This window comes from Marmota marmota, unplaced genomic scaffold (genome assembly GCF_001458135.2).
Source record: "Marmota marmota marmota unplaced genomic scaffold, marMar, whole genome shotgun sequence".
Classification (NCBI taxonomy): domain Eukaryota; kingdom Metazoa; phylum Chordata; class Mammalia; order Rodentia; family Sciuridae; genus Marmota; species Marmota marmota.
In genome coordinates, this window is record NW_026000242.1 from 5930990 (window position 1) to 5954286 (window position 23297).

Below are 23297 nucleotides of genomic sequence, written 5' to 3' on the forward strand. Positions count from 1 at the left end.
GGGGGGGGGGAGCCCTCCAGAGTCAGACCCTACTGAAGAGACAGAGGCACCTGGGGACGGTCTGTGCATGGTCCAGGCTTGGCCAAGCACAGAGAGTGCCTAGATCTTCCACCTCTCTGCTTCCTGGCAGCTCTCCCTCCAAACTGTGCCCTCCTTTGCTCCTTCCCTGCCTAGAACAGCTTCAGGGGTCTGGCTAGATTTCACTTTCTCCATGATGTCTATTTTCTCCTATTCAGTCTCCAAATTCATTCATTCTTTCAGGCGTGCCCCTGTGCAGTCAGTCACCCCTGTTTATTGATTGTCTACTCTCTGCCAGGCACTGTGCAGGACTCCCATATCCACCTCCACTTTCTGCCCCTTAGCATCTCTGTTTACATAAATCTGCAGAGGCTGATTGCTTCATCTGCCCCCCCCCACCTAGTCTTTTCCCTGTCTCTCTCTTTTAAAATATTTTTAATTGTAGATGGCCACATTACCTTTATTTATTTTTATGTGGTGCTGAGGATCAAACCCAGTGCCTCACACGTGCTAAGCAAGTACTCTACCACTGGATTACATCCCCAGCCCTTTCCTGTGTCTCTTAAAATAACCTCAATGTGGGCCCATCTCCCTCCTTGGGCGATAAGCAATCTAGACATGGGCGGGCTCAGTGCTTCACAAAGATCTGAGTTTGAATCCTGGCCCTTAACTACCACGTGTAAACTGGGGTAGGTTAAGCCACAGCAGCCTCTGTTTCCCATTTGCAATTTAAAAAAGAAAGAAAGAAAACACCTCTCCTAGAGTAAAGATCAAGTTGAGCTATCACATATCACGTACTTGGCACAGAGTTCATATCCTTTTAGAAATTCATATTCCTCGATCCTCTTTGGCACATAATTGGCCCTTTACAAATGCTTGGGATTGCCTATGAGGCTCTGTATTCTATTTGACCATGTTCCCTAGGGATACCTTGCTACTTTGCCTCTAAGTTCACCTACTTGTGTCCTTAGCCTATTTTTTTCTCCTTCTTTAAAAGAAAAAAGTTTCAAACCTCCATAACAGAAGAGAGAACTGTTTAATGAACACCTCACACTGGTCTCCAGTCTGTCTGGACCATCGTCAGCCTTGTCTACTCTGTTGATCCCCTACTTCTTCCACCCTTTTTTTTTAACCCCTGGAATATTTTAAAACAAATTCTAGTCATATCATTTCTCCTATCAGTACTCCAATGTGTATCTTTAACCAAGATGCTAAAGAACGTAACCGCAGTACTTTTATCCCTTCTCCCAAAATAAAGAATTATTCATTTTGGGTATCTAATACTCAGTCCATATTTTCATTTTTTAAATTGTCTCAAAAATGTCTTCTTCCTGTTGATTTGTTTGCATCAGGGTCCCCAAGCATCCAGGCTCCTTCTGACTATAGGGTCTCTTAGATGTTTTTGCACCAGCCTCCTTTTGCATGTTCTGTTTTCCGTGGAAATGCCAGAACAACGGGGAAGTCATTACTTCCTGAAAAGTCTCTTCAGCTCACTTCCCCGAACCCTTCCCAAACAACATAAAAATAAGCATTTCCTTTTTTGGTCTTTTTTTTGGGGGGGATTAAATGATGAAAAGAGCTCCCTCCTTACAGAAGCTTTGGAATAAATGTATTCCTCTAACAGTTTTCAAATTTAAAAAGCACTCCAAGAGAAACAGAAAGGCAGGATTTGCTTTAGTTCTTGTTTGAAAGGTGAAACTTTCTGGGAACTTTGTTCTTTCCAGAAAGACTTTTTTATGCCCTCCCACCTGCTCTTTGAAATCCACCAACCATAATATTTACTCCATCCCCCTTTTTCTCTCTCTCCCTTACACACTCCCCCTCTCTCTCTTTTTAGCAGCAACATACAAGTCGGCCATATTAGAGAGATGGAAATAAAGCTTCCTTAATGTTGTATATGTCTTTGAAGTACATCCGTGCATTTTCTTTTTTAGCATCTAACCATTCCTCCCCTGTAGTCCTTGGTCCCTCAAATCACCCTCTCCCATAGCCCACCCGCCTGACATCTCAGTCTCTGAAAATGCACAGGGATGCCTGGCTACCTCGCCCTGCCTTCAGTCTCACGGGGCTCAGTCTCTTTTTCACTTTGGGTAAGTTAGACCCACATCTGCATGCTCCTGAGGGTTCAGAAGTGCAGCTGCAGCTGGAGGAGGAGGGGGCGGGGGCAGGAAGGCAGACATTGTTAGCGCTTCCCTCTGTGTCCTTGGGAAAGGAGGTGCTGGGGACTTGGGGGGACGTTGCTGGGACTGCACAATGCTGGGACAACTTGGTCACAGAAATGTTGGGTCAGGGTATCTGAGTGTTGCTCAGGGATGAAAATGATCAAGGGAGGTGATTTTTTTTTTTTTTAATTTCTCTGAAGTGGACCGATGTGGGGGTGGGGCAGCCGGTAGGCTGATCTGCAGAGTCTCTTGGAAGATTTTGTTGTTGTTGTTTAAATTTTTATCTTTTTAAAGCTGCTGGAAATATGGGGTCCTGGCACTTATGGCTTCTTTTAAGGTTTCTGTCGTGAACCTTGATTTTTGAAATCTGGTGGACTTAGGGTATAGAACAGACTGTGAGGGAGAGTGAGGAGTGGAAAGTTGAGTCTGGGTCTGGTTCCCCGGAAAATCTGCCCCACTGATTCGTTGGAATGTGTGTGGGAGTAGGTGGGAAGCAGGCTTGAGGAATGATCTCTGGATTGGGAGAACCGCTCAAGCAGGCACTGGGGGATGATGGAGAAGGCACCTTTGGTTTTGGCCAGATGGAATGAGGAGGGGTCAGGTGAAGAGATTCAGAAAAAGAGAAAGAGAGATAAATGGAACCCATGAGCTAAGCAAGGGTGTGGCCCTTTGAAACCAGGCTTGGAACTGTCCAGCAGTCTCATGGACTGCTCTGTCAAATTGGTCCCGAATGTCGATTTCATTTTGAACCACTCATAGACTTCCTGGTGAGCAGGTGGGCTAGAAAGTTAGCTGTCAACCTGCCTTGTAGACAGTTTCATTCTTGCTCCTAAACTTACTCATTGCTGGTGCAGCGACAGAGTCAAGTTCAAGAATTGTTGGTAGGAATGTTCCTCATCACCAAGTTTCTTTCTCCTTCTCTCCCTCTCTCTCTTTGAACCATGATATTGGGCAGGAATGCTAAGCAGAAACATTCAGTGCCCCCCGTTAGGACTGTATATAAGACCTATTAGCTTTTTGAATTATTTGGCACAGTAACAACAGTACAGTTACATTGTTAATAAGCTTAGAATTGGACCCAGGTTTGAAGCCAACATAATTGTTTATTTAATGATATGGGCAAGTTACTCAATCCCTTTGAGTTGCAGTTTTCTCGTGGGTTAACTGGAGGGTCTCTCTGGCTGGTTTAAGGATCTGGCACATAGCAGGGCCTCAATAAAACCTTTTAAGCCCTTTTTATGAGCCCAGACACAGTGTATCTTATTTAATTCTCACAGCAGTTGTATGAGGTAGATATGATTATCATACTCATGCTACAAGGGAGGAAATGGGCACAGAGAAGTGAAGTAACTTGCCCCCAAAGGGGAGCTGAGATTTGAACTCTCCTGTAGTCTGACTTCAGTACATCATCTTAAATGTTGGGCTCGACTGCCCCCAATGTTCAAGAAATGGTACTGCAGTACAAACTGTGATGGTAGAATCTCAAGTGCAGAATAAAGGGGGCATTTAGGGGAATAACCTGTATTTGAGGAGCCAGAGCTGGAGGAGAGGCACCTTTCTTCAGGAGTTAGGGGGAGCTTCCTTTCAGGGAAAGGCAGCCAATGTAGAACCATACCTCAGCGAAGAAAGTAAGTGTTCAGTGATCAGGACAAGGAACCCTGGCTTAGGGGAAGGTGGACTCTGGGATGAAGAGATGGGGAGGAAGTTGTGAAGGGTCACAAGGAAGCTAAAGCTTCAACAGTCCTGAGTGAATAGGAATAAAGACTTTGAACTTGAACTTGGCTGGACCTTCGATGAGGCATGCCCCTGACCTCCAAGGCTGAGGGCTCTGGGAACAACAAAACTGGTGGTTGTAGTAGCATGGATCACCAGGATGGAGGGATGCCACACATGTTGATGAGGGGACTGTATCAGGGTGGGGCTTGTAGGGATGACTGTAGAGCTGGTGAAGAGGAGGGCAGACTGGGCAACTGGTACCCACACAGAAGCACAGGAGGGTGGTTTTTTAGCTCAAAACATTCTTCCTTAGAGTTCTTCTCAAGTTCCTTGAGTCTGCAGTCACTGGCCTGATTTCTGACGTCTGGGCTGTGTTAGGGGAGGCTCATAAAGTAGAACCTGGTCTTCACTCAAGCTTACTGCATGTATCTGCTACTGGCATCTGGGACCTAGATGTGGAGGAGAAAAAGTCTTCTTTTTTATCAACAGAGTTTTATTGAGTGCCTGCTGTTCTGGGTGTCCAGAATACTAAGGTGAACAAGAATCAGTTCCCCAGAGCTTCTTAAGGGCCATAGGCACATAAACAAATAACAGCCATGCAAAATTGTATGTGCTATAATATCAGCAATAATGATAATAAAGTAGCTACCTTTCGTCAAGGGCTGTGAGCCAGGCACTGTACTGAGCTTTATTCAAGGGGGAGGTCACTTAATCCTCAAAATGGTCCCAGGAGGCAGACCCTATTGTACCGATGGTCCCTATATCACTGGTGAGGAAACAGGCCCTGGAAGGTTAACCATGTTGCCTAAGATCAGACAAGAGCACTGGAGCCCTGGTCTTGGCCACTGTGCCATTCTGCCTCCCAGTTGTGGGGAAGACATAGGAACAGGCCCGGCGGGGGGAGGACAAGAACACTGGGGAAGCTGTCACTCGGGCTATGCCTTATGAGCTGGCATCTGAGGGATGCGTAGGCGAGCCCCAGAGAGAGGGTGAAAGAGCTTCCCAACCTGAAGCAAGAACATGAGCTAGGGCCTGGAGGAGGAAAATAAGATGGTAGTCTCAGGAAAAATCAGAACTCCAGGGTCACTGTAGTCAAAGATGCATGGAAGGACGGAGGCTGGCAGAAGAGGTTGGGATGTAGGTTGATCCCAGATGGCAAAGGGCTTGGAAGCTATGAGCACAGGAGCCTGGACTCAGTCCCTGAAAGCAGCAGGGAGCCATGGGAGGTTTGGAAGTGAGGGAGGATGAGGACAGGTTGATGAGGACAGGCTGTGTGGGAATGAACAGGGCTGGGAGAGGAGAGCTCGGTGGGAGGGTCTGAATGGTGAGGAGGTGGGGCTGGACATCACACACCCCTGGGAGGCAGGGACTGCCCAGGAGGCAATTTCTTGCTTACTCTCTCTCTCTCTCTCTCTCTCTCTCTCTTTTTTTTTTTTTGAAACCTGAGACTAAAATAAACCTACATCTTAGGTTGTTACAGGATGGGAAAGAGGAGTGAAGAAAATTCACTTTTAGTCTCTGCAACAGATAGTGTTTGGCAGATGACAAAATTTTCAGGGTGTCAGCAAGATAGGCCAGTTAGAATACTGGATGATAAGTGGCCTGTGGGGGTCAGATATACTTTGGAAAGGGTGTGCCCATCACTGGGATGTTTTGGAGCTAAGAGCAAAAGCCACATCCTTACTGTATTCTGCTGATCAGTATTTCCTTTATGTCATTTGGAGATCAGGAGACCCAGGCCTCAGACCTGTCCCCAAGGGGGACTATAGGAAGACTGTGAGTTCCTCTTGCAGAGATGTTGCTTTAAACACCCTTCTGGTGAAGCTGCCTGGAGCTTGGGCTGGACCTACCAAGTAGCCATCAGACAACCTGGAATGACAATCACATCCCCTTCTGCTTGGACCCTCAGCACTGGAGCCAGGCTGTAAAACCTGAAAATTTTAACTTAGTCATTTATAGCTGTGAACTTGGACTATTCACTTAACTTCTTTGTGCTCCTTTTCCTCATCTGGAAAGTGGGGTGATGACAGGTGATATTCACACAGTGCTAAACCATTACCGAGTACCGAGGCACTTTTTTGGTGTTCGTGTTTATTATAAAAGCCTCTCTGTGGGTCTAGATGAGCTACTTCCCTAAAGCAGCAGAATGAATCCTGAGACCCGGATTTTGCTCACAGCCCAGATCTCCAGCATTAGTTTTCCGATCTATAATAGGTCTTAGATTGGTGGGGGGAGGCCCAGCCCCCAAAACTTCAGAGCCTGGTATGGTTCTGGTGAGGCCTCAGGCAGCATCTTGGACAAGCATTCAGGAACTGTGATTCTGGCCTCCATTGTCCCTGTTCTCTGGGTCTCTTTTGTGATCCTTTTTTTTTTTTTTATCACAGGTAAAACCATGGTGTTAGATCTCCAAGCCCTGAGGTTCCCCCAGCTCTGGATTCCTTTGATTTGGTGACTTCCACCCACCTTCTGTCTCTCTGCAGATGGGACTTGATGTTTGACCCCTATGACCGCTAGAGGGCACTGCGCCTTGCCTGTTTCCTCCTGGCGCAGGGAGGGTGGAGCAGGGAGCCCGCAATGCACCTCTCTCTGTCCCCTGCTGTTAGCCAGGAAAGGCGTCTCTCCCGACAGCTCTGCCCTCTCATGCAGCAGAGTGCAGGCTCCCTCGGGAGTGGGGAGCTGTCCAGTGGGGTTCAAGTTTGCATGTTGCCTGGGGCTGCTGGGGTGAGGCAGAGGAACAAGGAGGGTGGGACCCACAGGGCCAGCCAGGCTTCACAAAGCATTTTCTTTTTTTGGTGTGGACCCTGGGAAGTGGCAGCCCTTCCAAGGGAAGGGGCTAGAGAAACAAGGCATTCCTGGGACAGAAGGTGAACTCAGGACAAGCTGCCATTGGCTCCTTCCCTCAGATTTCTCAGGCTCTGCAGAGTGGGGGTGGTGTTGATATCTCCCGCACACTTGCCTGGCACATTCATTCAAAATGGCTATGAAAGTGAAGGAGTTGGGAACTGGGCTTTTCTCCTCCTGATTGGGGCCTGTTCAGCCCCTCTAGTTGGTACTTCCCTCATGAGCACTTAAATGCACACCTGGAGTCCTTGGCCCTTCAGGTGAGGTTTGAGAGGCTATCCCCCATTCAGGGCTTGGTGGAGACCCCCAGGACCAGCAGTTCAGGGCATTTCCTATCCTTCAGTCCTGTGGCTTGCCCTTGTCCCTCACCCATGAGGATGGGTTGAGCAGAAGGATGGGAGCTGAGCTCTGATAGGGGCTGCTGCCTCCAGGGTGGGGCTCAGTAGCTTTGTACGACAAACCTGAAAACCCGGAAGCTTTGCAATCTGAGTCTTTTGCCAGATCTGGGGGAATTCCAAGGGACTGGCTTGAGGGGTCAGTCTCCAATGTACTCTCAGGCCTCAAGGCTCCCTGCTGCCCCATCTCTGAAGCCCTTGCTATTCCTGCCACAGAACTAAGGAAAATCTAGGATAATAAAAGCCACTATTAGCTGAATACTTGGGGCTTATTTTAATTATCATAACAAGTGTTTTACTGAGGAGGAAGAGGAAGATTAGAGAGGTGAGGGGCTTCCTGCGTTCTGCAGCTGATGGAGGTCTGAACTGGGAGTAGACCAAGTCTAATTGGGTCCCCTTGTCCATCACCAAATTACTGCTATAATTCTTACGGTGCCCTCAGCTCTCTCCTTCTCCCCCTCAAGCTCTTTAATGTCTTCCTATTACTTTTAGAAGATGACCAACTCTGTGCTCTGGCCCTTTGTGGCCTGGTCCCTATCTCACTCCCTGACCTCAGGTCTTGCCATTCACTCCCTTGGTCACTCTGCTTGGTCTGCCTCAGATGTGTGAAGATCATTCCAGCCACAGAGACTTTGCCCTTGACATTCCCTGTGCCTTGGAACTCCATTCCCTCAAGACATCAAGAGGTTCACTTCCTCACTTGAGTTAGGCCCTGCCTGGAGGGCTGCTTCTCAGGTCATAGCATTGGGAACCCTCTGAATGAAACAGCTCCCGGCCCATCAGTTCACTCTTTAAGGCTCCGGCCTAGGAGCACTCCAGACAGTCTCATCCAGATTCTTTTCCTTGTGACTGACTGTCCCCCTCACCAGAATACAAGCTCCACGATGCAGTGACTCTGTCCCACGGCATTCCCCAGGGCCTAGACTAAGTGCCTGGCACATAGCAAATGATTTATAAATATCTAATAAGATGGACATGGTGGTGCACACCTATAATCCCTGTGGCTCAGGAGGCTGAGGCAGGAGGATCGCAAGTTCCAAACCAGCCTCAGCAACTTAGCAAGGCCCTAAGCAACTCAGTGAGACCCTGTCTCTAAATAAAGTACAAAAAAGGGCTGGGATGTGGCTCAGTGATTAAGCACCCCTAGGTTCAATCCCCAGTACCAAAAATGAATGAGTAAATAAATAAAATTTAAAAAATTAAAAATATCTGATAAATGAGTGAATGACTGATGCTTCACATTACTGTTATTATTCTTTTTGGCGATGTTGGGAGTGAAACCCAGGGCCTCACTAGGCAAGCACTCTGCCACTGAGCTACATCTCCAGCCCAATTAACATTCGGTTACTCATTTGGGATGAGGTTTTGACAGTATTGGCAGTTAAGGCCAGGACTCGGGAGGCATTGTGTCTGGGGCACAACTTTTATGGAGGTATTTCTGTGACCCTGAAAGCAGGAGTCTCCTTAACTGTCACTTCCTATGCTCCTCACTTGCCTCCCCTAGACTGCTGTACTTAGAATGCTTGTGTGGGAGGGACTTTTCTCAGCTGTGACACCACAACTCCTAGTCTCCTGGCCCAACCCTGGTGCCTCTTATAGGACCGTGCGGAACCTGTGGTTCTCACCCTGCCACCTGTCAGCCTCTCACAGCTCTTCACTGTGATGTGGCCAGGCCTGGTTTCGTCCCCTTACCATCAGCAGGTCCTTGGAATGCTGCCTCTTCTTCTGGGGCACCCTCCCCTCCCACTGCTCATCCGCTCTCTTGTCTGCCTGTCGACCTAGGGAAGATGAGGTGGCCGGGCTGGGCTGGGACGCTGTGTCACCCTGCCCTGGGCATGGAGAGCAAGCAGTGCCTTCTGAATCTCCATGCATCCTCCTGGCCCATGGGGTCGCTGCAGCCTTGGCTGAAAGGGTTTTGGCCCACAAAGATGGTTAAAGGCGTGAAGAAGAAGGGGGAAGCTGAGGCAAGCACAGTGAAGTCCCTTGTTCAGCTGGCAAATGGCACCAAACAGACTGGGGCAGACGGCAGGGTTACCTTACCTCTTCCACTTCCCCCCTGGCCCTGTCAGCCAGAATCCTCATCAGCCTGTGGCTTTTTCTTCAGTGCCACCAGGGCAGAGCATGGAAGTCACAGTCCCTACCGTCCTGAATATTCTCAATGGATCTGATGCCCGCCTGTCCTGCACCTTCAACTCCTGCTACACCGTGAACCACAAACAGTTCTCCCTGAACTGGACCTACCAGGAGTGCAACAACTGCTCAGAGGAGATGGTAAGTTCCCGGGTGGGCAGGGGTGGGGGAAGCAGGAGCCTTCCGGCATGAAGCCCCCCTTTCCTACCACCTGCCCTTGCAGGTGCGCTTGGACCCAGAGGACCTGGGTGGGCTGTCTGCTGCACAGGGCTTTGACGGAAGGCATGTTGCCACACCTGCGTGGCCTTTCTGGGGGTAACTGTCTCTCCATCTCTGTGAAAGGGTGCATGGGTGGAGGGCACTTCTCACTGTCCTGGTAGTTCCTTGCCTGTGCAGCCACCCATCCTGTCCCCTGTCCCACTCCTCAGTTCCTCCAGTTCCGCATGAAGATCATTAACCTGAAGCTAGAGAGGTTCCGAGACCGTGTGGAGTTCTCGGGGAACCCCAGCAAGTACGATGTGTCAGTGACGCTGAAAAATGTGCAACTTGAGGACGAGGGTTTCTACAACTGCTACGTCACCAACCCACCTGACCGCCACCGCGGCCATGGCAGGATCCAGCTGCAGGTCCTCTTGGAAGGTGAGAGGGGAGCCAGGCTGCTGTGGGGGTCCCTGACCTTTCTCTGTAGTAGTAGCTCAGGGCACCATGGGGAGGTCTTGCAGGGGATGGGCCATCTGTTTTCTTCTTCTGGTTCCCAAGGGAACAGATGTCAATACAGTCCCTAGAATGGTGTGGACTGTGATTACCACCTTAACGATCCTGACATTTTTAGGTTATTGAGCACCAAATATATTCCAGCCACCGGGCTGAACACACTTTGATTTATGCTGTATCGCATTTATCCTCATGAAAACCTCCTGGGGGAGGGACTATTATTATCCCCATTTTACAGATGAGGACACCAGGGTGAGAAAGGGTAAGTTAACCTAAGGTCATACAATTCATAAGGCATATATTTAGGACTCAATTTTGGGTCAGTCTGATCTCAAAGTCCTCACTGTTAGATAAGAGCTGCCTCCTCTGGGGGCTTTTTGGTGAGCTGGGATTTGGTGTGGTTCTTGGAGGTCAGTTGCCCCGATTGATTTTTGGCTTGGCCTCAATTCCTATGCAGAGAGTCAAGTCAGGACCCCCACAGCACACACAGGCCGGGAGACCTGGGCTGGCCAGGGGCCCCCTTTCCAGCCCCAGCTGAGTCAAACTTTCTTTTCCCACCCCCCACCAGAGCCTCCGGAGCGGGACTCCACGGTCGCGGTGATCGTGGGGGCCTCCGTAGGGGGGTTCCTGGCTGTGGTCATCTTAGTGCTGATGGTGGTCAAGTGCGTGAGGAGGAAAAAGGAGCAGAAACTAAGCACGGATGACCTGAAGACCGAGGAGGACGGCAAGACGGATGGCGAGGGCAACGCGGATGACGGTGCCAAGTAACGGGCAGCCGCCCTGCAGCCCCTCCCCGCGTCCTGTCTCCTCCCACCTCTGCCCTGTACAGCGTGACCCTGCCTGCCCTCTTGGTGTGCTTTTCTTGAGCAGGACCCCAGGGTTGACCTGGGGCCTCCTGAACCCCTCACTTCGTACCCCACCACCCTGCACCAGGGGTGACCCACCTCTCTTCCATCTGAGAACCTGCCATGGCGTCTGGGATGTGTGGGCCCTGGGGAGAGGACAGAAGGGGCTCCAACCTGCCAGTCTCTGTGAGGAGGCAGGAGGCCTGTGAGGTCCCACAGAGGATGGGGGAGGTGGGCAGTGGTGGTACAGCCGGGGCCTGGTCTGGCAATGGCTTCAGAGAGGGACTGAGGGGAGGGCGGGTCTCCTGTGTTGAGCAGCCTTCTTGAGAAGGCTTGGGCTGTGGCCTTGGTGTGCTACTCCGGCTGCTCAAGCCCAGAGCAACCCGTCAGGCTGGGGGTGAGGATGGAGTCCTGTCGTTGTGTGAGGGATCATGTGACAGGGATGATTGTGCATTTCTGAAGGAAAGCAGGGCTGGACAAACCTGGACTCAGCCTTGGCCCAGGGAGCTCGTGCTGGCCCTGGTTTCCATCACTAGCTGCTCCCTCAGGAGGCGTGGGGTGTGTTGTTGGCTACTGATCCCTTGGGGATGTGGGTGAGGACAGTACCGGAAAAGCAGCTCCGGGAAGGGCTGTGCTCCACCCTAGGGACCCGTTGGCTGAGGGACTGAGAGGTGGGGTTCCATTGTGAATGGGGTTGGCAGCAGAGTGCCTGCTCCAACAGGGCTACTGTCCTCTCCTGAGCCAGGAGTAGCCGAGGCTCAGATATAAGGAGAAGGTACGTGTAGGAGGGCAGCTTGCTTCAGGGTTGTCCCCAATAGGGTTTCCATCTAGCTTTTGGCAAGAGGAAGGAAGGGAGGGCTGGAGAGACGTGTGAGAGGAGGCCATGGAGCCATAGAGCCCTGTGGCCTGCCTGGTCCATCTGGAGCCCTGTTCCTGCAGCCCCAGCAGCTCCTTTTGTGGGAAAGAAAGTAGCATTAGTGGGAAGCCAACTTTCACTGCCATTTACTCACCTTACAGTGGAATGGTTTGGGCCTTCAGAGAGGGAGTAAGCCAGGGATAGAAACTGCTGACTCAAGAGAATATGACTTTGAAAGATCCTCAGAGGTCAACTAACTAAATCCCTTGAATGGGGAAACTGAGGTTTCAAGTGACAGAAACCGAGGGTCCTGCCCCCTTCTCTGGCTCCTTGGTTTCCAGTTTGAGTCCACAGAGCCATAGTTTTCCTGGAGGTGGAGTTTCTGGGGCCTGGTTGGAGGTGGGGGGCATTCGTCCTTCTCCTCTCCCAGGAGCTCAGCCTGTCCTGCTCAGGGAGTTAGGTGTCCAGGGCAGGGAATGAGTCTGGGGAAAGGGGGTGGAGATGGCATCATGGGACCCAGGGACCAATCCCTGCCTCTGCCCATGAGATGGTCCATTTGGGGAGAGGGAAATAGCATATGGGAGATTCAGCTTAATTCACTTCAACAACCATTTATTGAGCGTCTGCTCTGTGCCAGGCACCATGTGGGGTGCCAGGGGCACACACAAAGCCATAACAGAGTTGGGGACTGCCAGGTCAGCACTGTAGGACCAACATTAATTTTTTGGTGCATCTACTTCCATCTCTGTAGCCACTTCTTCTAGAACTAGAGTTAGGGGAGAAGGAAGGGATTTGAGAATCTGGGCCTTGGGAAGGGAAGAGGGAAGGTACAGCTGAGACAAGAGTACAGAGGCCAGGGAGAGTGGGCCCAGGACGAGGGACAGGTAAATAGCCAGAGAACTCCTGGGTGAGTCCAGCCCTTCTGGAAATTCTCAATTCATTAGCTCAGTACCTAACTGCCAATCAACACACTGCCAATGGGGGCGGGGAGCCACACCACCAGGATGCCTGGAGCAGGTGATGCCACCCATCCTTCAAGCCACCCAGCTGGGAATGGAAAGGGTGGTGGGCACCTCAGCCAACTGAGACCAAGGATGGTGGGATATACTTCTGCAGCTTGCAGATATAATCTTTGGGTCGTCTAGTACATGTCCCCTTGTCCCAGGATATGAGGATCTGCTTCAATGCTGGGAACTTTTCTTTTTCCAGGACTCATAACATTTAGGCAGATTGTTTGCAAGATTCCTTAGGTTCGTTAAAAAAGTCCTAACTCTCCTTTAAAAAGCCCAAGACTCCTGGGATCTTTTCCTTCTTTTCCCTGACAGTGTGGGACCCAGGGAAAGCAATGCCTGTCCGTGGGCCCAGGGGCCCAAGCAGGTGGGGCTGGGTCAGGAGCCAGCTCTGTCCCAGGAGCTGGCCCTCATATGCTCTTAGACCTTCCTCTGGGGGTCTCTGAGCTGCCTCCCCCAGGCAGTGAGGTTGGGAGCAAACTGGGGCTTCTGTGAGTCGAGGTGGGAAACCGGTGAGATGTTTCCACAGCAGCTGATACTCTGCCCTGCTTCCTAGGTTAGGCCAGCGAGCTGGTCCTCTCCTTGCAGTGTGGAGCACTAGCTCCACTTCTGGCTGCATGTTCCCACCACTGCACTCTGCTGGTTTCAGTCTGCTGGCTTCTCAGCCACCCCTGCCTCTCCTGCTCTCTCACACCTCCCCCCTATCTATCTCTCCCTCCTAATTAAGGGCCACTGCAAAGAGACGGGCTGGCTAACTCATGGGATTTAGCTTATAAGAACAAAGCACAATTTTTCAGGACTGAAATGCCTTGAGGTGCCTTGGAACTGGCTTTGGAAATAGCTATCTGCCCCTCTAGCTATGGACTCATCACAGTTATTCCCAATTGATAAGAAGGAGAAGTTGATTTGATCCACATTTCTCTCTGTGAGTCTCCTTGGAGGAGTTGGGCTGGTAAATATTGACAAGGTTAGGTTAAGCAGATTCATAATTGGAAATACTGGTCAGGTCCAAAAAGATAGTCCCAGGTCATAGGAAATTGGAACGGGTGATGAATCAAGAAATCTTCCTTCCTACTTGTGTCTTAAGGAAAGATAGCCTGTGTCCCTTGTTGTGCCTCTTGCTGATGTCTTCCTTTACTGAAGCTTGCTGATGCATTTGTACATAGCCTCTCTGTATAGGTATAGATATATTATATATACTAATATAAAACATCTCATGACACCCACCCCCAAACTTACATTGCGGGGAGAGGGTGTAATCACTTCTCAATGTTTTGAGTTGATTCACCAAAGGCAAATTATGGAATGTTCTTATTGCTTTTTGTGCACATGGAGGGGGAAACCTGGCTGCATAAGTCGTACTTTTGCACCTCTAGGGTTTACGTGCTGCGTGCTGCGTGGTGGTTGGGAGGGGAGAGAAGTCTAAACAGTCCTCTGGGACCCAACTGCAGGGATGTTTCTGCTTCTGGGAGCAGACTGAGTTTCTTTGGCAGTTTGACTGATTGCTTGGATCTGTTGGCTACAATAAACACACTGTCTCCCCTGAACATCTCTTGAGTATAGCTTTTTTTCAGGGGTGCAGAGTGGGGTAGGTTGAGCCTTTGCCAGGTGCCTGGCGGGGAACCTGATGGGGAGCCTGGTGTACTTTCCCTGGCCATCTCATTGATGCTGCCAGATCTGCATCTGCGGAACTCAAAGCTTTTGCCTCACAAGGATGTCCATCTATTCCCCAGTTGTCTACAGATGTTTCAGCCCTTTGACTTTCCAGAATCCTACAGGACTCTGCCCACTCTGGGAACTACCCTGGGATAAGGTGGCTGAGCTGCTACTTCTGGGAGGGCTCTTGATTATTTCTGAGTCAATCCTTCAACGCACAAGGCTAACTGTTCCATGGATGTTGCCTGTTCTTTCCATGGACATTTGGGCCATCCTTTCTGCTCCCTCTTTCTCAACAGTGTCTGACCAGGCAGATGGCTCTTGTGCCTGCTCTGGATTCTGGAAAAATAGATGACAGCTGGTCAGAGTGTGCCCTCATGCAACTTCACCAGGAGGGTGGCTGATGGGAAGTGTCAGGTTGCTCCTGTTCCATCTCCATATGCACAGCTCTACCCTATTTACATAGTGCTGAGTCAGCCTTAAGAAGTTCAAGACCTTTCTCTCTCCTTTACACACACACACACACACACACACACACACACCTTGATAGATAAGAAAAGCTTCAACTTACTAAACAGCAAGGAAATACCTACTTTTCTCTTGTCTTCCATTTCTGTCTGCTCCCTAGTGACCCAGAGACCATAGTAACCCAGTGGTTAGTGGTGAGGAATAACTCCAGTAGGCTCTCAGCACTGGTAGCTGTAACACCTGAAATCACTACAGCTGCTCCCTCAGCAAGATGACAGAAAGGAGGTGGCAGCATCAAACAAAAGTGGCTGGTGCCCAACAGAACCAAAGCACCAGGCTGTGGGAGGATTCTGTTCTCTGGAACCTCAAGTCCTTCCAAGGGTGGGAGGTCAGGGAGGGTGCTTCTCTACCTAACAGATAGGGAAATGGAATCAAGAGACATAAACATAGCAGAGGAGGTACCAGGGAGGGAGTCTCTGGTTCCTTCTTGGGTAGACACAGATCCCCAACATTCAGCCAGGCCAACAGCAATTTACTCATTGGGCTTTTCTCCAAGAACACTTGGAGAACCTGGGCTGAGCCTGGCTTCTGTGAGTTGGATTTGGCTCAGACACCTCTCCTAAAATTATGTTCTTTGGTCTGCTTGGGGTTGGGTGAGGTGGTTTTGTTTTGGATTTTGTTTTTGTGCAGTGCTAGGGTTCAAACCTAGGGACTCATGAATGCTGGACAAGTGCTCCACCACTGAGCTCCATAATTTTCCTTATTTTTCTTTTCTTTTTGATACCAGGGACTGAACCATTTAACCATTGAGCACATTCCCCGCTCAATGGTTATTTTTTATTTTTTGAGTCAGGGTCTTATGAAGTTGCGTAGGGCCTCACTTAGTTCTGAGGCTGGCTTTGAACTGTGATCCTCCTGCCTCAGCTTCCTGAGCCACTGGGATAACTACATAGTTTTCATTGCAGTGTGAGCTGCCTTGTTGGGGAAGGACTAGCTCCCACCCAGGTGCTCAGAGTTGGTCACCTGCTTCCGGTGTCCCTGACTTAAGAAGGAGGTCTAATCCCCACTCCTTCATCATCCCAATGGATAGCCAGAGTGGGATAGGAATCTGGAAGGAAAAGAATGGAGAAAGAAAATAGATATTTACAACATCAGAGATGAGAGGACCTCAGGAAATATCCCAGGCACCCCTTGCAATCCTGAAGGGAAAACTGAGAGCCATATTTGTTTAAGGCCACATGCTGCATTCAGCACAAAATTGGGATCTTGCAGCAGGCTCCCAATCTGCTGTTCTTCCACAGCCTACACTTAGGGCTGAGCCTAGCACTTGGCACAACACAGCCACATGAAGTCCAGGGTCCTGCCCAGCCCCTCCCCTGCTGGCCTGATCTAGAAGATGCACTCACTCATGCTTCTCAGAGACACCAGGTGGCTTGTCCTCCACCCTTCCTATAGGCTCTCTCCCTGAAGCCCTGCTGATGTGTAGAGTGCCAATTACCTCTCAGGAGAGGCTCTGGCTACCTAGTGGATTAGAGCCCTGGAAGGTTAGGGGTAAGGACTCCCAGTTGAGACCCATATTCTGGTATCCTAACATGGTCCATAGATCTGGTGGGGAAGTCAATGGGGTCTGGCTTAGGACTCCAATCTCCTGCAGGACTGTGGGGACCTCTGGTTAGAAAACGGGGGGAACTGTTGGGGTGGAGGTGGTGGAGATGAATAGGGAGTGGGAGGATAAATGAACTGGAGGTGAGAGGGTGGGCTGCCTGAGGATGCAGCTTTTCCTTTTCTTTCTTTCTTTTTGGTACCAGAGGTTGAGCCCAGGGGTGCTTTACCACTGAGCCACATCCCCAGTCCTTTTAAAAATTTTATTTAGATACAGAGCCTTGCTAATTTGCTGAAGCTGGCTTTGAACTCATGATCCTCTTGTCTCAGCCTCCCAAGCTGCTGGGATTACCATGCCTGGCCAGCTTTTCCCTTTCTCTGGCAGTAATGACCTTGAAAGTCCAGGAGGCGCTGGCAAAGGGGAGCAAGTGGACACTGGACACTTAGCCTGGCTACTTGGGATTCCATGGGAGGGGCTTTCCCTTAGAGTTCCGGCAAAGTCACCTTTACTCCAACCACAGCTGCCTCTGCTTCTCCACTGGGACGAATTCCCCATTAACAGGTGGCTAAGGGATGAGGAATGTTTGCCACAATAGACTGAGAGCCCTTCCTGTGGGGAAGTGGGTGGAAGGGGGAGGTGGTGTTGGCCAGGAGGGGAGGGTGTAGCAGACAGAGCTGACAGTGCAGTGGCCTGACTGTGGCCACACATAGGGGATTAGACTTGTCCCATTCTGCCCCAGGGCAAAACACTAGGACTGGCTGCAGAGGCAGGTATTGATCGAATGTAAATCGGAGCTGTGCGGAGTGTTGACTGTCCAAGGTAATGAGATCCCCATCCCGGAAGATATTTAAACATAACTCGGGGGTGTCATTGAGAAGATTCATATATCAGAACATACTTTTAGATGGCCTTCAAAATTACTGACAATGGCCCTCAGCAGCCCTTATTTTAGGACATAGAAGCAAGATTAACTCTTGCTTGTCTGAAAACAAATATGCTTCATGCCTGTCCCTTTACCATCTTACTCAGTCTTGGTCTCCCCCAGGCTACCTCAGTATCCTTGGACTCCTTTACCTAATTCTTCTTTACCCAATCTATCAATGGTGGGGGTGGGACGTGTTGGCAAACCCTTATATATAGTAAGAAATGGACTGGGAGAGGGTAGGAAATTTGAAGCCAGTGCCCTTGGGGAGCCTCTTTCTAAAGATCAGGCCCAGTTTATCTGCCTTCCTTGGCCACCAGTCATGGAAAAGATTCCCCTTGTCTTTCCAGGCAAGACTGGATACAAAAGATAAAAGTCCTTTCTGCCACCTCCTCCCTGAATCCTCTCAGCTGTGCCAGTCTGCCACCGCCCCCCACAGCATGCTCACAGTAGCATGTGTGCCCCGGAACTGACTCTTTTGGAAGAGCCAGAGATGCTGGTACCCCGGCCAGCACAGAGCTGGGTGTTGTATGTCTATTAGCTTACTGAATCCTCAGGGCGACCTCCCAAACACACATTCCTTTCTCAGTTTTGCAGTTGAGGAATCTGAAGTTCTGTTCTTCTGGATTAAGCGTAAGTATAACCAAAGTGACATGGCTAGGCAACTGAACAGCAGGAGTCAAACACAGGGCCATGTGAGGCCAAAGCCCCACAGCACACCATGAGAAAGGTCAGTGGCCTGGCTTCCTGTCCTTCCAGAGACTTGGGGGTGAGTGGGGGAAGGGTGATTGAACCAACCTCAAAATGACCAAGGACTGCGACAAAAGGGTAAGAGAGTCTGGGAGCAGAAGCAAAGCTTTCCCAGTGGGCCTCGGATAGCTCACCCCCACGCAGCCTGGCCCTTCGACCCCGTGGCTCTGTGCAAGCAGCAGTGGCCTCTGCTGGTCACCTTCTCTTCTCATGGCTTCTGACTCCTCTCCCTTCTTACTAAAAGCCTGTGAATCCTCTTCTTCACCTCTGGCCAGTTCTTTCCCTGTCCCTACCCCTCCTCCTCAGCCTGAGTCACACTCCAACTTCCTGAAGTTGCCTTTTACCCCAGGAAGACTCCCCGCTGCTCTTACATTTCCCCCTCCCTCCTTCTCAGGTTCTCCTCTCTCCCTATTCTCCTCCTCCACCTCTCGAAGACCCCCCCAACTTTGTAAGACCCCTTGCTCCCACACTAAAATGTTCACAAGGGACAAATGGACCAGGCAGTCCTGCCTAGTACTCCACACCATTTTGTGCTTCTGTCTCAGGTGCCCATTTCAGGGGCAGGACCACGTCTAGGGTTCTAGGAGGACAACTGGCTATTCAGCTGACATGGCAGTTCCATGGGCAGCAGGCTGCAATGAATGACAAACATTTCCAATGCTTTCATCCTCCAACCCCCCTGAGCCCCCTCCTCCATTGACAGGGCAGGGGGACATAGTGACCCACACAGCAGAGAGGTAAACACAGCTCTAGGCTGCTGGGTAGAGTGACGGACCGAGACTATGTACCAGGGGCTTCATACCCCACCCCAATGTGGCCCAGAATAAAGAGATGCCCAGGACTCACCCTATGTCTGAGCTGCAGCCAGGGAAGCAGATGCCTGCTCCTGGAAGTGGGCACACACCCCTCTCCAGCTTGGGACTGTCCGGTGAGCATCTCTGTGGTTGGGATAGTTCAGCTCCCTCCTCCCTCTGCTCTCTTCTTTCCAATGAGCTCATCTGTCTGGGGCTCCCCATCCCCCTTTGAAAGGATGTTTGGGCAGAACCTGGCAGAAAACAGAAGAGGAAGGGAGAACGGAGGAGGTGGCTGCCTACCTGTCTGTGCCCAGAGCCCCTAGAAAGTTACTCTAAGTGAGAGGAAAGGAAGGAGCCTCCCTGGGAGGAGGGTTCAGGAAGAGTCTATGTTTACACCAACTTCCTGATGCCAGGGGGGCTCTGGGGAGCCAGGGCGAGGCTGAAGTGGCCATGCAGTGTTCCTTACTAGACTGCTAAGCCACATGCCTGCCGCTTGGTTTGGTGCATGCTCTCCTGTTAACCCCCTCAGCACCTGCCCAACTTCACTAAAACGGAGACTGTGGCTGGGGGTCAGTGGGCACTCTGAGCTGGAACAGGGGATGGTGAGTAGAGAGGGACAGAGAACAGACCTAGGTGTGCTAGAAGGAGGATCCCCAACATTGGTCCAGGTAGTGTCCGTCCAATCCCGACCTGAGTAGCAGAGGATTTGCAGGCAGTTAATTCAATGCAGAGAATCTGGAGCCTGCGGTTGCACTGTTCTGAGACTGGGGCTCTGTTTACAAGAGGAGGGTAGGTGAGGTGCAGGGGTGATTCTTGGTGTTGATCGGAGGCTGGAGACGAGGTGGGGGTGTGGAAGAGTACTCTGCAGAGCCATTTCCTCTGGCTCCAGGAGCCTAGTCAGCGCCACCAAGCTGCCTGGTTACCTGCAATGCCCCGACAGGAGCGCGAGGGTTTCTGGGGGAGGAGGCGGGAGAGGGAGGCGGCGGGCAAGGGCAAGGGGGGAGTCAGAGGGGGAGGAGGTTCCCTGCCAGGTTCCTGCTACTTAGGAGGAACTCCTCTCAAAATAGCTCTGGAGACCTCATCCAGCTCTCTGCTTCCCTTCCCCCCTGCATGGGGTCTTGGTGGCTTGCTGAGAGCTGACAGGGGAAGGGGCCTTCCATCTTCCTGCCCTGGTCACCTGTAGAAAGTCAGTGCCTTCTGGTGTAACAGCAACTCTGGCAGCTGGAGCTCTGCCCCCATGAAAACCCACTCGACCTCTGACCCTACACTGACTCCCCTCTAAGCTGCCTCCCACTTAGAAAACAGCAATGCCATCTCCTTCGCCTCCCTCCCTCAGCCCTGCCCTCATCTAGCCCCCAAGAGGACAGGGGAGGAAGCAACCAGCTGCTTCTGTTGCCTGGTCTCAGAGAAGACTGTTGTGCTAACTGTGCCCTACCTGAATCCCCAAGGAAACCACCTCCTCCCTCTTAAATCTAGGCTCTGTCTCCACCAGCCTGAGACAGTTCTCTGGTAGATTGTTGGCAAGGGCCCAATCCACCTCTGCATTCCTGAAAACTTGCTCTTTAAGGTATTTCTGAGCCAGGCCACCCAGACTTGAGTGCATTACCCCACCCCCAGGAGTCAGGCCCCAGGAATAGGGGCTACAGCCACAGAACCTGTCCCCACACATCACTCCTGCAAAGTCTAGATGACTTTTCAGCAGGAGCCAAGGTGCTTCACCCTCTGCCCTATCCAATGACTAGGGGCTCTTGAGCTGAGTGGAGAGAGGCTCAATTCAGGAGTACTCATCAAGGGTTTTCCAAAGGAGGAAAGAGGGACTTCTGACCTTTGTCACCCTCTCCCTTGGCATCCTTAGGAGTAGCCTCTTAGCTAGATCAACGAACTAGATTTCTGCTTTTTTGGTACTGGGGATTGAACCTAGGGGAGCTTAACCACGGAGCCACATCCCAGCCCTTATTTATTTATTTGTTTATTTATTTGAGACAGCGGCTCACTAAGTTGCTTAGGGAATCGCTAAATTGCTGAGCTGTCTTTGAACTCACAATCCTCCTATCTCAGCCTCCTGACCCGTTGGGATTACAGGTATGTGCCACCGTGCCTGGCTAATGGACTAGGTTTCTGAGAATTTTTGAGGAAAGTGCTCTATAAATTAAGAATCCTCTAGCCGCTAATGCATCTCCCAATCACTTTTCTTTGCCCAGCTGCAGAGCTTTTCTGGTGTTCTTTAGAAGAAAGTTGGGGGTGTGGAGTGGGGAAACCGAATGAATAATGGTGGAGGCGCCAATCCTGGGTTTACCAGGAATTTCCTAGGTGCCCTTAGGCCACATATTCCACCTCTCTGGGCCTATCTCTTCATCTGTGAGGTTTGGGGGTTTCCTAAGTACTCTTCCAGCCCTAAGAACCAGAGAAGGGAGACAGGAGGGAAGGTGGGGAAGAGGGCACTGCAGGAAACTGGCAACTGTTTTCAGCCACCAGGATCTAAAGATATCTCTGGAGCTCTGTTTCTCTACCCCCCTTCTCCGGGCAGGGTCACTTTCCTTCCCCTTGGCTCACCTCTTCTCTTACCTCAGCCTACTGCTCTGAGAAACATGACGCTGTTGTAAAAATAAAGCCAGCAGCGTGGATGCCTGCCGGTCAATGTAGTTTGGGGACCTCCGGGGGAAGCAGAGGGCAGGCCTGCTGACCTGGACATGGCTTCCCCTTTTGGGGCCACAGACCTCTTTGAGTTCAAATGTGCTGTGCACTGTGCCTAACATTCTGCTAAGCTCTTCTCCGACGAGCAGTGACATCACATTAAGTCTTCACAGCCAGGTCCACTTCTGAGGTTTTGGAGGCTTGGGGCAAGAGTTGCAAATGGAAATGTAAATTAGGATAATAAAGTGTTAAAATTTATCTTTTCTTCTTTGTCTTTTCGTTCATGATAGCCTGGAAGATCAGTACTAAAATGAGATTTTCAGACAATTTTGCTCACTCGTTCTTAGGGCTGGAAGAGTCCTTAGGAAACCCTCAAACCTCACAGATGAAGAGATGCGCCTAGAGATGTGGCCCAAGGTTACCTAGAAAGTTCCTAGTAAATTTACCTAGTAAATCCAGGGTTGGAGCTCCCTTCCCCATTGTTTGGTTTCCTATTCCACACACCCCTCTTCCCCAGGTCCTGAAACAACAGGATGTTGTGCATGCTTGGGAAGGCTCCACTTGCAAGCCAGAGTCCTTCCATTCCCCATGACTTGCAAACAGTTGTCCCTTGACCACTTCCTGGGTGTCTGGGTGCATGTATGCCTGGTAGAGTCAGCTTTCAGAGGACAGATGGACCTGGGAAAGAGATCTGCTCAGGGTATTTAAAGAGCAAATTCCAGAGTCCTGGATCCTTGAAACAATCTAGAAGGGGAGGAGCTACATGTCGACCACCCTGTGTTCTCAAGGATTTATTGTTCAATGAGGAGGGGCATAGCCAGAGGAGAGTCAGCATGAGGTCCTCCAAAATCTGGAGTCCAGGGCTGAGGGTCAGATTTCTCTTGACAATCCTACCAGATAAGTATCTTGTGTTCACCACCTTGCAGGTGTGGAGCAAAGTCTTCTCCAGAAGATTGGGTGAGTGTACTTCGTAACTGTGAGGCTGTCAGAGTCACTGTACCACCATACTACCGCAACAGTGATGCTGAAGAAGGAAGCAAAACCGCAAAATTCACACAGATATTTATCATTTTGCATACAACCCATGGGTTCCTGATGTCTCTGAAAATTACCAAGGACCCTCCAGGTTGAAAAGGTGGGTGGTCGGTTGAGGATGCTGTGGTGTGCTTGCAGCAAGGGCCAGAACCCGAAAGGTGTGGAGGCTCCAGGTTTTTAAGTCTGCACCTGTCTCCAGATAGCAAAGAGGATACATACTGGAGGTTTGGATGGCTGGGCAGGGGTGCTGAGGAAGACACCCACCACAGAGAGCACTGCTTAATTTTAACTCAGAACTGTACCGGGGAAAATCCCCGCTGGTTCCAAGTGTCACCTTAGCCCTCTGACCTAGTAGCGACCCTGGGGTCCTCCACTCCCACCTCAAGAAGAAGGCAAAATGGACTCTCTGTGGATTGGGTTCAGAAGGAAACTGGGAAGCTTTTGGAGGAAGGTGACTAATGGGGTAGGGATGCTGTGGGTGGGTAAAGGGGTGTGCTGGCCACAGATCAGACGGGGATGGATGGGTAGCATCTGGCCACCTCTATCACCAGGATCTCTCTCACGGTGATTTCCAAGGAGTCTATGAAGAAATGAGGGAGTTGGTGGGCAGTGGGCAGGGGCCCTTTTCCATGGGAAGAAATGGATTTTTGGCGGTCCAAAGCAACTCGCGGAGCGGATGAGCAGCGTGGTTGAAGACAGCGGGCGCGGGTCCTAGGGTTGCACGCGCGCCGCGTCCGTCCAGCAGCCA

The 23297-nt window shown here is 50.8% G+C and overlaps 1 protein-coding gene across 1 annotated transcript; it reads left to right on the forward strand.

The window, feature by feature from the left end:
* The first annotated feature begins 1830 nt into the window (after positions 1-1830).
* Scn2b (sodium voltage-gated channel beta subunit 2) lies at positions 1831-14234 on the forward strand. Its single transcript, XM_015489811.2, has 4 exons — positions 1831-2108; positions 9237-9403; positions 9691-9901; positions 10545-14234. The coding sequence occupies exons 1-4, from the start codon at positions 2039-2041 to the stop codon at positions 10742-10744; spliced, it is 648 nt and encodes a 215-aa protein (XP_015345297.1). The 5' UTR covers positions 1831-2038; the 3' UTR covers positions 10745-14234.
* Positions 14235-23297: the final 9063 nt, after the last annotated feature.